Consider the following 16,352-nt stretch of genomic DNA (forward strand, 5'->3'; position numbering starts at 1 on the left):
AATAGGGGTGTTAGTCAGCGTGTCCTGAACCTCAGGCAGATAAGGGTCCACTTCCTAGGCTGCCCTGATCTGAGAGTTAACAGTTGGTGACAGCGAGTCTGTCTCTGTTTGTAAGTCATTGTTATCATTTTTTGTAATATTTACAGGCCTGGCTCTCTCAGATTAAAAAGTACAAAATCAAAAGGAGGTCTTCCTCCACGGGCGCTCGGGGGGGGAGGAGGGGGGAAGGATGTTTGGGCTTGGCGTGCCGCCCCGCCGCCGTGCTGGGTGGGAGGGACCGGAGGAGGATGTCGGCTCGGGGTTCGTCTTTGTGGCTGCTGTTATGTAAAAGTCAAACCTCGTAAAATGAGCTGCGAGGAGCGCTCCGTGCGAGGAAATGTGTTGTAAATGTCAGCCTCCGCGAGGCGAATCGAAGGTGTTAAACTCGGCGGGGAGAGGGGTCTCATTTCCCTGGTTGATGCACAAAGCCAAAGTCTAGGCGGTGTTTTGGACCCCTGGACAGTGATAACGGAGAGGAGCTTGGTCCCAGTTGTCCAAAGTAATGTTCTTTTTGGCTTGGTGGGATGTTTTGGATGCTGCTGCAGCATTGCACCAATTTCCAGTGAAAGCATGTCTGGGACCTCGTCACTGGAAAAATATGCAAACTGAATCACTCTGCTCTTCTCCTGCCACCTTTTGTGTCGGGGGAATATGTTCTATGCAACTAAATGAGAAAACAAACAACTGTGACATTGTAGTAACTGACTTTTGGTTGAAAGAAGCAGGCGGGTGAAAACAGTTTTGACCTCTTGATCCTCTGCCTCCGTGCTTCAACTGGATAATCCCAAGGCTGTATTAGGGCAGCAAAGAGGGCTCCTATAGGTAGTTTCCAAAAGGAAAAATCCTTTAACTATGAAATTAGTGTGGTTTATGCTGTCAGCATACTTCAGTCCCTTCCTTCCCATCTCGGAGCCTGAAGAGCAAGGAGATGAAAATCAGTGCTAGAGACTTCATAGGTGGTCGCCAACTCTCCACCAGCAAGCGCGAGGTGGGACTGAGTCTGTAAAGATGGACAGTGAAATTTCCAGCTCCTTTCCCAGGATGGGGGAAGAAAAATCTAACCCTGGGCACTATGCTTCCTATGAAAAAGTGAGAAAATTGTCATATTTACGTATTAGGAAGCTGGGTCAGAGTTTGTACGTCATCCAGACAGGGCTCCCGAGGTGAGTCCCTCTTGCAGCAAGACAGAGTGCTTGCTCCGGTGCCTTACTGAAACACAAAAATGTGGGTCATGTTCTTGAAGCTTAACCGTTTCCTTCATTGCCACACTTGAAGCAAACAACCTGGGCTCATTTCGCGTTGTTGATTGCGTGGCACACACCATGGCAAGAGTTTTATTTGCACAACTGCTGGGTTTCTGGTGGGAGTAGAAGAGGTCGGGCAGCAGTGAGAGGTTTATCTGGGGTTTGGTTTAGGACGATGGGGTGGTGCGTTAGCCTAGGTGGAGCAATCGTCGGTGATGTTATCTGGAGCGCAAAGCATTTCCACGATAAACAACATTCCTTGTGTTTTAGACTAGTCTGCTACCAAAATCAAAACAGCTGCTGTGACTTAAACAGTAGCACTCGCTGCTAGAAATTTAAAATAGATAGTTAGCTCTAAGGTTTGCGTAGATTCGCCATGTCTTTGAGTATATAGCTACCCATGTGAGTATATATTCATTATTCAGCAGGATTATTTTCTCCAAACCCTCCATTGTTCATATGCTTCACAGGCCATTTTAAAACTTTTCAGGTGAGTTTTTCTTCACTGTTAAAGTTTAATAAGTTATATCAGTTAGACTAAAAGCGTGCAATTCACTTTTCAGAGAATAATTAGCAGATAGTTGTCTCTGATGTGAAAACTGGAATATCGCTTGGCATTTATAGTATTGGGTTTGCTTTAAAAAAAGGTTGATAAAGGGAATACAGGTCTGTAATTTTTATCCAGAAGTTGGAGCAGACTTTGTAGCCCAGATGCGTGAGTGAATCCTCTGCTGTCTTTACCAAGAAGAGGCTTTTTGCCTTTTTCACCCCTTTTTTGTACCCTCCTTTGAGTTCCTCCATGTTGTTGCAAATAATCCAATTGTATGGGAGGAGTTCTCTTGATCTTTGGCAAGTCCTGAACCATAAAAAGCCCTTTTTGCTTTATCTAAGGGTTTCCCTGCTGACCAGGTGGTGCTGGGGCTCTGAAGGCACCGTGAGCTTTCTCTGGAGGGACCAAGCATCTCAGCTTCTCGCAGATCTGCTGGTTGACTGTGCGTAACCGATCTTCCCCTGCCTTCGCTTGCCTGCTAAACTTAATATTTTCTGTCTTTGGCAGAGTGATCCAAACAGTGCGCATACGGATTTAGGACAACTTAAATTTTTGCCCAATTTGAGACCTTCAGAGAGTTGATTTCTGCTCCCCCCCGCCTTGATTTACACAATATATAAAAGTAAGTGAGAGGTTCCCAGCTGAGTTATTGAAGCCAACTTCTTTGTTTAAAGTTTACATTCAGCACAGTTGAAAAGTGGCAGATTTTCAACTGTCTCATTCATAAAATTCTGGAAAGAAAAAATTCAGCCTTGAGTCTGCTTTGTTTGAGGGGAGAATGGTATTTTGGGGTTTGGGAGGCCTTTATAAGGTTGCAGGGTTTAATTCTGAGACTTAAGAAATTCCTGGATGTCCAGGCCCCCCTTTGAGGGTACTGCTAAAGCATCATTGACTTAATTGTGAGTTGTAGCAGGGTAAAGTGTCCAAAATCTACTCCTAATCTTGTAACCTTTTCTTCACAACTATACAAATCTTCTCTATAAAGTTGGCAGTGAATGAGTGATTTCTAAATGCATTCCAGTTTTAACAAAAATGTTTGCTGCAAACATACTGGCTTTCACTGCTGTGTAAAGCTTTGCACAACATTCTAGAGAAGGATGGCTTGCGAGCTGAAACGCAGGAAGCCAGGGCTTAAACTCAGTTCCATCTTCCTCGGCGCTGGTGAAAATAGGGTCTGCTGTTACGAAATGTGCATTTTCTGCAAATCCCCTGGTAGGAAGACTTACACATCCACTTCATATCAATAAAAGTTTTCTGAGTTGATAGGTTCGTCCCCATTTGTGCAGTGGTGCCCTTTAATGCTACTGAGAAATGGGGCCAGGGATTATTCTGGTTTTCAGATTTTAATTCCCTAAATTCAAAAGCACACAAAGGATTTTACTTATTTATCTGAGTAGTCGGGGTGTGTACATAACAGGATCGCGAATGCTTGAGCGAGGTCAGGCAGTAGAACTGTTTTTGTGAGTTGGGCCAGTAGCTTTCTTCATTCCACGTGTTTAAATCTTTTCTTGGTTAGTTTTATTTCAGTTTCAAAAACTTTCCTCATTTTTACCTGTTGTCGTTTTGAGGTTGTTCATTTTTTGCTCAGGTCCCGTGCCTGTGTTCTTTCTTCTAAACGGCCTCTGTATCTTCAAAGAATTATTGTTGTTTCAGGTTAAGCCCTGAAGTGGACGCAAGTTCCATTTTTTTGTTGATGGTACCTCATCTACACATCATGCCTTCGTACTCAAGCGTAAAGTATAATTACATAGACCGGTCTCTAGTCCTTTTTTTCTTATTATTTGGCAAAGCCAGCATACATTGTATTTTCTGCAGTGTTGCAAACGTCCCTGTGATGTTCCTGTTGCAGTTCCCTGTCTCTCTCTGGTCTGGCAGCAAGTCACAGCTCCGGCTCCTAGGTGTTGAGCTGTCATCTTGGAAATGTTCTGAAAAGATGTGTGTCCATCCAGACAACATGGTATACAGAACAATCCTGACAGGGCAAGCAAATTGTAATTACAACTATAAATCCTTGAAGCATGACTATAAACGTATAATACATATGATGTTACGTAGAGGTTAGTGACGCTTAACAGCGCATAATATGTGAGTCCTGCTTTAGGCTTTCATCATCTTCTTAATCTTTTCTTCCCATTCCGAAATTTCTCCGGGTAGACACAGTATCCCTGAAGCTGAGCAGGGAGCCCCTTGTTTTCTCAAACTAACCGCTTAAGGGTTAAGAGGATCAGCTCTTCAGGTGGCACGTTTTCAGCCGGGTTTGCTGAAGAAGCTGCTGGCCAGTGGTCCAATTTATTTACTGTCCTGTCTAGAAGTAGCCCAGAGTCAGACGTTTCTGAGGTGGACCCAGGACAGCCTGAAGTGGGTACCTGGCCTCATCCTAAGCTCAAATTTATACTTTTGTACAGTGCTTTGGGAATTCGTATGGATTAAAGAGTCGGTATGAAGACAAAAATCACTTCTGTGGCACGATTCGAAGCTATTGACATTTATCAGCAATATTTCCTAGCCGTAAGGAAAAGAAATGCGCGTGTGTGTATGTATGTGCATCCCTGCCTCTCTAGCAGGGCTTTAAAGCTGTCAGTGTTTGCCAATCTGCCCTAGAAAGAAAGGCAGTCTTTTTTCTTTTTAGCAATGTGGTACTCCGCAAAGCTTTGCGCCCTGGCAGGGTTACTGCAAATATTTCACTTCTTTAAATCATCCCGTCTTTACCAATAAGCATCTAGGCACAGCAGCTGCCTTGTTGATTTTTTCCAAAATTGACCTGGCTTCTCAGTACTCTATAAAAAAAAAAAAATTTATAATTGCTGAACTCTCACCAGAGGCACATCTGCTTCTCTGGTGATAGTTCACGTCTTACAGTGCGAATTCACTGTTCGCTGCCTGAGCATTTATTCTCCTGCAGCTGTGGCTGTACAAACCTTTACTCTGAGTGATCTGAAAACCGAAATTGCATATCAGTGATCCTAACTTGCTAAAACAGTTGTCTCTCCATAGATAAACTTCCCTGCCCTTCTGGATCAGGAAGATTGTATCTCATTAGATGAGTATGGGTTACTCACTGAATTTTACTGCCTGGGAAAAATGTTGTTTTCTACTACTGCTCGTGTGATTACTAAAACAGGGGATATTTAGCCCGTGCGTAGATTGTTTTGAACCTCTTCTTGTCATCTTGAGTTTTCTTTTTCAAAACCTCCTGACACGCCACCGTTTTCTTCTCCATCTTTAAATTTGCACCTATTCCTTACGCAGATCTTTGAGCGCGAGCTGCACATCTTGCTCTGTCTAGCAGATTTCCTGTTTGCTTCCTTCATCTCCCCACCATCATCTTCTGCGGGGCTGTCTGTGCTTCAAGCCTGAGAAGGAGACAAAGATGATATCGGGCAGGTGTGGTGTAGCTCATACAGATTTTTCACCAAAGCCACATAGGCTTTCTGTCTTAAGTCAAAGAGAAGCACTGTAAATGCAAAGAGAACCAGAGAAAGATGAAATGGCATTATCTCCCCAGAAGAATTAAATAATTGCAAAAATTCAATCTATCGGTATCTCACAAGTACTGAGAAATTTTCTTCCATAAGTTGTGCTCTGTCAAAGCATGTAAGTGCTTATACTTCGATGAAAATTAAATATATCAATGTTTATATGTGTACCTGTGTATCTGTACCACGAACAGTGTACCAGAGAAGGGCAACGAGGCTGGTGAGGGGTCTGGAGAACAAGTCTGATGAGGAGCGGCTGAGGGAACTGGGGTTGTTTAGCCTGGAGAAGAGGAGGCTGAGGGGAGACCTCATCGCTCTCTACAACTCCCTGAAAGGAGGTTGTAGCGAGGTGGGGGTCGGTCTCTTCTCCCAAGTAACAAGCGATAGGACGAGAGGAAATGGCCTCAAGTTGCGGCAGGGGAGGTTTAGATTGGATGTGAGGAAAAACTTCTTTACTGAAAGAGTGGTGAAACATTGGAAGAGGCTGCCCAGGGAAGTGGTGGAGTCCCCATCCCTGGAGGTATTTAAAAGACGTGTAGATGAGGCGCTTAGGGACATGGTTTAGTGGGTGGTGGTGTTGGGTCGATGGTTGGACTCGATGATCTTAGAGGTCTTTTCCAACCTCAATGATTCTATGATTCTATGATTCTACCAGGCATGACTGTTGAGTTGTTTTCAAGATCATTAGCCATTAATTTGACTCAGATTGGGATTTCAAAGTGGCGTTGTGGATTTTGCAGACAAATATAAATGTTCTTCTCTGCCCAAACTCCTTACAGGTTGGTATGTTTGGTGCACGGCAGGTTGTAGTACTAAACCTTGCTGGGGTAAATACTCGTTACGGCACTTATAATGAAGACTTGACATGGTGCTGAATCGGAGCCCTTTTTATATTTTTTTTTTTTCCCCCCTCTGCCAGTTTATGTATATTGCTAATAAGGTCCAATCCTGCAGATGCTCCCCAGGCAATACTACTATATTTAGCTGAAGCAATATGAAACACATAATTTGCCAGCACGTCATTAGGTTACCAAACAAGACTCATGGTAAGCTTTTCAAACGCACACAAATCCCGTTTTCAGAAAGACTTTGAAGCTTCAGATTGCTGAAAAGTTAATGCGAATTTGACTCTCAAATGTGTATCAGACTCCTTTGGAAATGGTACTTTTCTCCTAAACCAGTCACATGCTTTTGAAAATACTGACTCGCATTGGATTCCTGTTTCAGAAACCAGCGTTTCTAACTGAGGGCTCGAGGAAAAGAGGATTCTCCAGTTTTATGTTAATCCAATTCTTTGATTTCTTTCTTTTCCACAGCCACTGCCCCATTTCTTTGATGAGGGCTGCTTTTCATCCAGTCAAACATCTAGATCCCTGAACAAGCAGAGACACAGCTTCGCTCCATCGCTCTTAAAGCAGCTCTATCTGCCCTTGCTTATGTTATCTGAGTGGAGATCATCCGCTGACATGACACTGCAGCCCAAAAGCAGCTCTGATGGTTCGTTTGCGAAGGGAAGGGGATTTTTTTTTTTATTTAATGTATGGCTCAAGTCTCCTAGCTGAAACGCCACTGAGCTGCCTGGAGCCGTGCCAGGTGCTGTTGGCTGGCTGTGATGCTATCTTCCTAATCGTTAACTGCAAAAAAAAAAAAAACAAAAAACCAACACAAACCCCCCCGATGTTGTTGAACTTTTGCGGTAGGGGAGTTATTGCAGTTCAGTTCTGCATCTGTTCATCGGACTTCCTGTGGTTTTTCATCGAATCATATGATTGACAGCGCAGACAGTCTGCAAAGTTCTTGGTCTGTCTAGTTTATACCCTCGTCCCAACCACTAAATCTGACTTCTGCTTTGTCTGGCGGAAGAAAACAAGATAGGGTGCTGTGGTAGGTTGATTCACCAGAGCTGATAAGTGGTGTCTGTATTTAAATTGTGCCGTTCAAATCCTAGCGTTACCTCTGGCTCTCAAGTTTTCAAGTACTGTCTCAGGTCGGTTTGTTTTAAACTAGCTGGGGTTGTCTCTGCTCTGATAATGACTGGAGAGAAATGCAAATAATGGCTCCGCTGGACCCATTTATGTCAGGGCAATGAGTTCAAAAACTTAAATAGCGAAGCGCACGTGTAACAAAGAGCTTGTACACCTTTCAACACCATCCGGCTGAACCAATAGGGCTGTGAAGGAAGAAAAGGGATGATTTATCCCATGCCCGGACTTTTCCTCTGTTATTAGGTTATTACCATTTAAGGTGCCTTAGAGTGGTCCCTCTTTTCAGAAAGTGCTAAAAACCAGGTTCATTTGGGTGTCACCAGCTGGGGAGCAAATGCCTTTCCAGGATTAAGTTGGACACAACAGCAGCAAAGCAGAAGAAAATGGTTTTCTACGTTGCTGCTTTGACGTGCCACTTTGGGAATTTTGTTAGCCGTGATAAAACCCCCACACCAGTGCTGGCTGGGGTGTTTTATGGGAGTGCCCCGAGCCTCCTCTGACCTGGTTGTTTTACAGCTCTCCTGAAGCATTCATTTGGTGTCACCTCCTGTACGTCTGCGGCACATGGCGAGGGCTCCTGATCACTCATTTGGAAGCAGAGCGTGCAAGAGAGAAACGGCACAGAGCTGAATTTAAACATTCCTTGAACTACCACCTGTCCAAAACCTTAAAGCTTTATGCCGCTGGTCAAGCTTTATACGTGGTGTTTAACCCTTGCTGTTATAAATTGTTTTAAAGTCAGCCTGATAACTAAGAAACATTTGGAGGTGACTTAAATGTGATGATTTTGAATGTTAACGAATTTTGTTTTCAGTGAATACTCTAGTAGTGAAACAGTATGGGTAGTTTTTTATCTTAACAGCAGTAAATCTTGCAAGAGAGAGTCTGGTGCAGAAGCTCTCCCCGGGGTGCAGAAGCTGGGCCTCTAGGATTTCTCCTTTTTAATGAATGAGAAAACATGGCCACCACACAGCCATGGATCATGGCAGTCATCTAAAGAGGTTGGTTTTGAATTACCGACCTGGAAGTCAAATTCTCCATGTCTCGTTAGCAATGCATTGAGCTATCCTGGGTCCACTGTTCAGGGGAACCACCAGAAAAAGATCATTTCTGCCATTACTTACCTTCTTTTTATAAAGATACGTTTGAAATTGTGCGTGTGTAATGGCAACGTGTGTTACATCTCTCCTTAAAAATCTCATTATCCTTGTCTACATTCCCAAGATAAAACTGCAGGCTGTTCAAGGCATATGTTGAGTGTGAGAGAGTCCAGGCTGATTGCAGTGAGTCTTTAATCTAAAATTGATTATTAAATCGCTACAGTACGATCACAATAAATGGCAACATTGATCAGTCTGAAGAAAGGCTTAATAATAAAATCAATGCATGACACTTATTGCCTGAAAATATGACTGCTATCTGATTTATTTTCTGCTGTCCTTCCAGCTGAGAGCTGATGGGATGGTAAGAGCTGAGCGTCTCAGATGTAGCTGTTGGAATTTCTAATACAATTTTACCTACTGTTTTAAAGCTTAAGATGTTTGTTAAGCTGCATGAGAGTCCAGAATAGTCCCAGACTCGTGGGACCATTCTAGACTCCCAGAGTGTCTGCAAAAACGGTAGCTGTAATCTGTGACCCTGAAGGTGAAAAAAGTTATCTGTGTTTAATTCAACTCAAATTAGCATCTTTAATCACTTTTTTTTTCCCTTCCCTCCCAGAAGGACTACTACACGCTGCAGTACTGGCGTGCAGCCACCTTTGGGGTGAAGAATGACAGCTGTGTAAGGGCTTTTCTCTGCTAGGAAATGTTGCAGTGGTTTAATCATGAGGTTTAACCATTCATTCTGCTGATGCAACGCTGAACTGAACGTGTTCCTGTCTACACTGACCACAAGTCAGGAAGCATTTAGGAGGGAAGTGGGGAAGATTACACGGAGGATAAGCAGAGTAGAATATCAGTTTTAAAAAAAAATAATAATAATTAAAATCTACATGAGGGCTTGATTGGAGTGTGGCTTAACCTGCTGAAAGAATCGTGGTGCCCTGGGAGGAGGGATGGGGCGGCAGGGGGGGAAGGCAGGACTTGGGAGGATGGGAAGGCAGACTTGAGGACTTGGAGCCGAGATGGGAAGGGATAGAGGATGTCAAGGAAAAGGAGGATCTCACAAGGCTGACGAGAAAAAAAAAAAATGGGCAAGTACAAAATAGAAAGATAGGCTAAAGAGAGAGCATGAAGGTACAGTGGAAGGGAGTCGGGGATGGGAGACTAGGAGACAGGATATTAGAGATGGGGGTGAGTATACGTGCAAGACACATAAGAGCGAGGAAACAAAATGCTGTGGAAGATTGAACAGGCTGGTCGAAACAGACTTGGGGAGAGAGGTTGTAGAGAGGTGGTAGAAAATGGTTTAGGGGCACAAAAGGGCTATGGGAGAGCTTCTCTACCACAAACTGCATGTCTGACGCAGGAAATGAAACTTGCTGATGTACCTTTGAGGTTCTGGGCTTTGAACTCAACAGGAGTTAGATGCGGAAGTGCCTTTAACAACCTTATCTTTTAGCTGCCTTAGTTTCTTAAACAGAGATAATAGTGCTGGAAACAACACTGTCCTCCTTCCCTCCCTGATTGCTGTAAGGATGAGCTCCCCACATGTTCCGAAGTCATAGAGTACAATAATGAGAGCCACACCGATGGCCAAAATGGTTCCTCCCAGGCTAAATATTGGTGTCCAGCTAAGTAGAGCTGTGGTGAAGGACCTGACCCCAACATAAGCCAAACCGTGGCAGCTCCAGAACGTTGGAGCATACTGGAAGGTGACACCGATGCCCTCATCAATCATAGAGTCACAGAATGGTTTGGGTTGGAAGGGACCTCTAAAGGCCATCTAGTCCAACCCCCCTGCAACGAGCAGGGACATCTTCAACTAGATCAGGTTGCTCAGAGCCCAGCATAGGAGATAGCATGCGGTTGAATGAAGCTGTCCATGGAGACGTGTTCTTCGTAAAGCATAATGCAGGTGGCACCTTCGTGGCTTGGTGTAACGGGATGCTCAGTATTTGCACCAAACTGCTCTAGTAACAGCAGCCACACAAGGAAGGAGTAGGACAGTTTCCATGTTTTCTGACTCCCAAGAATACAAATAACCTGGGTGTGTAAAAGTTAAATAAATAACCCTGAAAGCCAAGTGGCCAAGAAGTGCCCCTTCAAAGGAGACTGTTCCAGCCAGAAGGGTCTTCTGCCCTAACACAAGGAAACAGGACACTGCGAGGTCAAGAAAGATGATAGGGTATCCCTTCATTATTTATGGGCAAAGAGGCTGCTTAGCCATTGCTGTGCTTGTTCTGATCATGTCACACCATGGAGTTTATTCTTAGTCTTAGCCACAGCCTTATAAATAATAAAATGGGTCATGTTTTATCTTACCCCAGTGATCATTGTAATGCGGCTTTTATCTGAGACTCTGCCAAGCTCTTGACACAGGCAACGTTTAGAAGTAGATGAAACGATTGAAGAGCACAGCACAAAAGTAGGCTCAGCTCTTCCCCAAAACACCCGCTGACCGAGAGCGAACGCAGGGGGTTTGCAGTGTATGCGCTGCTTTGAGAGGGAAGAAATGAGAGAAAATTGGAAAATTGAGGATGCAGCACGTCTATCCAGCTAGGGTGGGCTGAGCTAGCACATCTGATGTGTGTTAATTCTGAAAGTGCTTTGCTGGTACTGAAAAACAGGGCTTCTGTGGAAACGATATTGTCTAGCCTGTAATTTCCAGGAGGGGGAGGTGTCTGCGTGGACGGGCAATAACCTGTGCCTGTGTGCGTAAGTCTTGTGGTTACAGCCTTAGAGGCTGAAGTGGGATAGATGTGTGACGCGTTGCAGTTGAGGAGCTCGCAGGGTTTTGCACTCTGATTGCCACAGTGATGCCGTTAGAGTCATTCTGTGTGCTCCTCAGCAGCGGGAGAGCCAAGGCACGGAGGTAATGACCTACCCAAAAGTACAGAAGAACCTGTAGCAAAACTGGAAGTGGCCTCTTGGACCCCAGGAATGCCCCCCCCACGGAGCCTAGACACGCTTCCCACCGTGCTTCCTGGAGGAAGAGCATTTCTCTCCTGGAAACTTCTACGTACATAAAGTCTTTAAGAATTAGACGGAAAAAGTCAGTTTGCCATAACACTGCGTTCCTGAAAACGTACCACAGGCTGTGATTATTCTTACGGCCTTTCCAAAGGATTCTCCGGCTAAGGAGCTGAGTACAATTAATAGCAAAGTGCTTTTTAGGGAAAACTGCAATAAACAGGTCTGTACGTGCGCAAACAAGAAGGCTTTTGTGGGGCTGCTAAAAATGACAGTTTTCCTTAGGACCTTTGTGTTTTGTAAAGGATTCACATTTAGTCTTTGTTAACAGGCAAATTGAGTGTGACCAACAGTAAAAGGGTTGAATACAATATGCCAATGTAGCATTCAGCTCAAAGAAGAAATTATAAGCGATCTCTTTATCCCGTAAATATTTTCCTTCGGGTCTAATGGTTCAGTTCTTCCGTTATTTTTTTTCACCAGACCTCTTTCTTCAGTGTTTATGTGGGCTGCGTGTTTGCAAACAGACATGCAAACCTTCCCTCAGCAGACTTTGGTTTCTTGTTGCAGAAGTTCCCCGAGCTGAAGTTCAAGTACGTGGAGGAGGAGCAGCCCGAGGAGTTCTTCATCCCCTACGTGTGGTCCTTGGTTTACAACTCTGCCGTGGCCCTGTACTGGAACCCACATGACATCCAGCTCTTCACTATGGACTCCGGCTGAAGGAGATGCCCCAGCCAAGCCAACTCAACTCTGTCTTACAGAAAACGAAACTCCGCACCGCGTGTTAATACGTGACCCCTTCCAGCGTGCACCCTCTGACCCCAAAGCTTACGGAGAATGAAGCTTGCCGCTAGTGTACAGTCCAACGTCGATGTTTTGGAAGCAGATTGCCACCGACACGCTGGCAACAGACTGTGGTGTGAGGAACTGACGGCTTGTAGGCAACCTTGTATTTATAGTCCCATAACCTAGAGCTTGTTTGATGAAAATGAGGCCTTACACATGGGGTATGATGTTACTACCAACCACAAACCTGATTGTTCTTTTAACTTAACGGGGTAAATGAGGAAAGAGATTGCGGACTTTGATTTGAAAGCGGCATTTGTATTTTCTTTCAAGCGAGGCAGCTTCGTTGGGTCAAGCTTTTTCTGTGGTCTGTTGGATTCTGCCGTGGGTTGCTCGTTACCTAATCCCGTGCTTTCACTCACAGCCCTTCATTTTGGTGGCACTGTCAGGGCTGCAGTCGTTAAATTGGTGTCTACATTGTCATCCGAGTGAACTAAGCCAGCAGCATATTAGTCAGATTAGCTCCCAGGCAGATTCAAAACACTTGATTTAGATGTCAAAATGTTTGTGGGAGGATTTTCAATAGCGAGTCTTTTTTTTGTTGTTGTTGTTTGGCTGGCAAATACTCTATAGAGGGCTAGAAACACCAGCTTTCAGAGTCAGGTCCCTTACAGGCTTGTTTTACTGTGCTTCTGTGCAAAAGGTGTTCCTGGAAATTGAACATGGAGGGGGGGGAACAATCTCCAAAGAAAATAGTTATAATATTGTAAAGTAGACCAATGTCCTGTAAAACTGTGTGTAATGGTGACAGTGTGTTGCGGGGATCCTTGGCAAAGTTCTGTGTTGAAAAAAATCCCCTGTTTGCTATTAAAGGTTTTATGGCAGAAGTATAAATTTATCTGAATGTAGAATACTTCTCTTTTTTTGTTGTTTTAAAGTGTCCTTTCCTGATATACCTGGTTCTGCAGTTGGAAGAACAAAAGAAATGGCTTGACCTGATTTTGAAAGAACATCTCATTTTTCAAAATGAGGATCATTTCTTCTCCGGGGAGGCTCCTGACGGTGCCCGTTGCACATGCGTGCAAACACCCTACTCCCACATGCTGCGATGTGGAGGACTGTCACCAGTGCATTGCATGCCAAAACATAAATATCAAGGAATTAGTTCCTAAACGTACATGGCAACCCCTTGTATTCACTGCCTGCTCCAGCATGTTCTGGTTATTGACCTGAAGAATGGGGTGCATTTGCTTTCAGACAGTCCTTCGAATGGCTTTAAATAGAATTTCCTGCACCCTTTTTTTTTTTCCCTGAAGGATGCGCTAGGATTGTACTTTCCTTTTATCTGCTTATTTAGAGGTGGAAGGCCATTTGAGTCCTACACAAATGGAAATGCTGGCTTAAAAAAAAAAAAAAAAAAAAAAAAGCTTTCCAAATTTATTTAAATATAGCTACAAAGCAACATATGCAGCCCAGGAGCATTTAGGACTTCAAAATGGCAGAAGCTTTTGAGAAAAGGCAATAGTAAGACGGGAGATGCAGTTTTTCTTAGGAAAATATGAGAAACGAATGAACCGCGACCGAGCTGCACATAAGTTTATGCTGTGTTTTGGATTTATGGGGTGGGGTTTTTTTTTGTCTTTGAGCAAACGTCAAAGGGGAATGAGACTTCTTGGTTATTGTAGTGATTTGTAATTTTGTCTTTATTAAAAGGCTGAGAGTGTTTGTGGGCCAGCAGAGCTGCCCAGCCTTTGGAAAGGTCAGTCTGAAGATTGCACTTTCAAACCGTGGATTCCGAAGCTGCTGGGATGGTTCCGTTTTCATCTGTTTTAAACTGCCCGCGAGCACTTGAACCCGCCCCGAGGCGAGCACCCTCCGCCCCGCTGCCTGCAGCAGGAGCGGAGCACTTCATGAAAGAGGGCTCAGCCAGAGCAGATGCTTATCAGCTGGGTGTCGAACTGGAGAGAACCTGTTTTTTCTTTGAAAGGGCTTTTTATAAAGAGAAGGGTACAGAAAGCAGCAATCTGATAGAATAGGTCAAACCAGCTGCTGAATCAATGTAGGAGTCGCACGGTAAATTATTTCTCCTCTTGTTGTGATGACATTGAATTGAAGTACAGAAGGAACGGGTTTGTTCCGATCGCATAATTTCCCTGTGCATTTAATTAATATGCAGTGCTCCCAGGGCCCAGCTGGTTTGGAACAGCTGGAGCTACGATCCAAAGCCAAAACAGCAGAGCCAGAGCAAGATTTATGCTGAAATCCATGCTAGCCCCATTGGCTCTTCCAAGAGTTTGAGCATTATGTGGGTCTGGCAGTGTCCTGAAGTCTGCAGTCTGGCACGGTCACAAATACTCTGTTTTCCTTCAGATCTGTAAAGTATCACCTTAGGGATCCTTTTCATTACTTTGTGTGAAAGATTTATGATGCGTAATAAAAAAAAAAAAATTTACAACAGTAAATACAGGCTGTAGTTGTATTTATTTTACGTGATGGCTGCCGCGTGGTGATGTTTGGCCAGCGGGCCTTGGTGTGGTCATCAGGCCTAACGTGCGTGAGGTTTTGTAACGTTCTGCGCGACGTGCGAGAAAAAGAATATTATTTCTTGTATTAAGTAGACGGTTGTTTAAATCTGTGCTTGGTGATAGAAGGGACGTGTCGTGCTGCGGTGTCATGCTGAATCCCACCGAACGGAGGGCTCTTGCCAACTCAACTTCTACACTCGCAGTAGGTACAGCCTGGAGGAGGCCCTGGGAACATGCAGTCGTAGGGTGGAGCAGAGGAGGGACAGGACTGTCCCCTTCAGCCCAGCCCAGACGTTGATGTGTTTCTTCACCCTCCGTTGCTCTTTCCTGTTGTTCTGGCCACACCGTTTAGGCAGATGGTGTCTCCCTGGTTTTTGGGGGTTGGGTTGGGTGTTGTACCAGGATCTTTGCCTTAACGTGCCCATACTGTTGCTCTGAGTGCTGATCGCTAGTGACACCATCCGCTTAGGCTACCTGAGTAGCGTTAGAGAGGGAGATCCATTGCGTCAGGGCTGGGGAGGAGAAGGGAGGTCTGCTCTGTCCTCACTCAGAGGACCATCCCTTCCATGGGTCTCCTCTGGCTTTGAAGCTTTCGGGAGAACAGGCGGGAAACCAAGTTGCTGTGTAAGTTGTTAGTGAAGTGGAGGCTGTGCACGTGAAGCCTGATGCACGTGTCGCCGATGAGGGAGAAATTGTCCTTCCTCAGTTAATTGAGAGAAACTCTGCTCTCGCTATGAAAACGAGGTGGTGGGTTGGAAGCTACAAATGAGTCGGGCATCATTCACTTTGGCAAAAGCAGTCCAAAAACCTTCCAGATTTCATGGCATTTCTTGACCCTACTAGCCTAAAACCGAAGAGCGTTAGGCAAGTTACAGGAAAAAAACCCAAACTGTTTTCTATGTGCCTGCTAGATTGTTGATCTACCAGTTAAACAGGAAAGGAAGAAGCAAACAACCCCCCTCAGTTCTTTGGAAAGTCTAAAGCTTTTTGTACAACCTTTTCTACTGGGCGGCTTGGTTTTATTCTTGCGTACGTTGTCTAATTCAGCCAACTAAAGGTCAAATGCCAGCCAACCTCAGGCTCTCTCCTGGTTGACTGGGCTCGGTCTGCAAAAACCCTGGCTTCTGTGCTTGAAGACCAGGGGTGTTCTATATGATTCTGTACTTCTATAATCGCCTGACCACCGTAAATCCTTTCCCGTCTTCCCAGGTTAGCAGGGCTTTGGCCACCTTACCTAGCTGGCTTTAAAAATTTGTACCATTGGTACCCGTAATACTGTAAAATTCAGGGTCCCAGCTCTGCTTTTGTGTTTGGTTTGTTGTTAATTTGTTTTTTGGGGGGTTGTTATTAGAGTTATTATCTATTATTATAACAGACCCCACTAACTCACAACTAGCAGTGCTTAAGGTAACAGCTGCGCGTCTGGTAGCAACACGCAACGGCCTCGACGGAGTTATCAGATTCAGAGGAAGGAAATGTTTACTCAGTACGTTCCTGTTCATAGTTGTCGTCTCTCCCCCTCCTCCCTGAGCCCGGATCGGGGTGCTAAGGTCCGGATCAGGGCACGAGTCTTGCTACAACTGTTCAGTTTGGGGAGCTTTTGCTTGTTCTGAAAGTCGCATGAAGGTTTTTAACTTTGAGGTTTCTCCAGCCAATATATTCGGGTTAAATTCT

General features: G+C 44.6%; 1 protein-coding gene across 5 annotated transcripts in view; it reads left to right on the top strand.

The window, feature by feature from the left end:
* LOC143173220 (dymeclin) overlaps window positions 1-13,051 on the top strand; it is a 224,758-nt gene extending 211,707 nt beyond the window's left edge. For all 5 annotated transcript variants that reach the window (XM_076363416.1, XM_076363415.1, XM_076363414.1 and 2 more), the window contains one exon: window positions 11,938-13,051. In XM_076363416.1, the coding sequence (XP_076219531.1) occupies window positions 11,938-12,087 (150 nt within the window). In that variant the 3' untranslated portion in view covers window positions 12,088-13,051. The remainder of the gene's footprint in view (window positions 1-11,937) is intronic.
* Window positions 13,052-16,352: the final 3,301 nt, after the last annotated feature.

Source organism: Aptenodytes patagonicus, chromosome Z (genome assembly GCF_965638725.1).
Source record: "Aptenodytes patagonicus chromosome Z, bAptPat1.pri.cur, whole genome shotgun sequence".
Classification (NCBI taxonomy): Eukaryota; Metazoa; Chordata; class Aves; order Sphenisciformes; family Spheniscidae; genus Aptenodytes; species Aptenodytes patagonicus.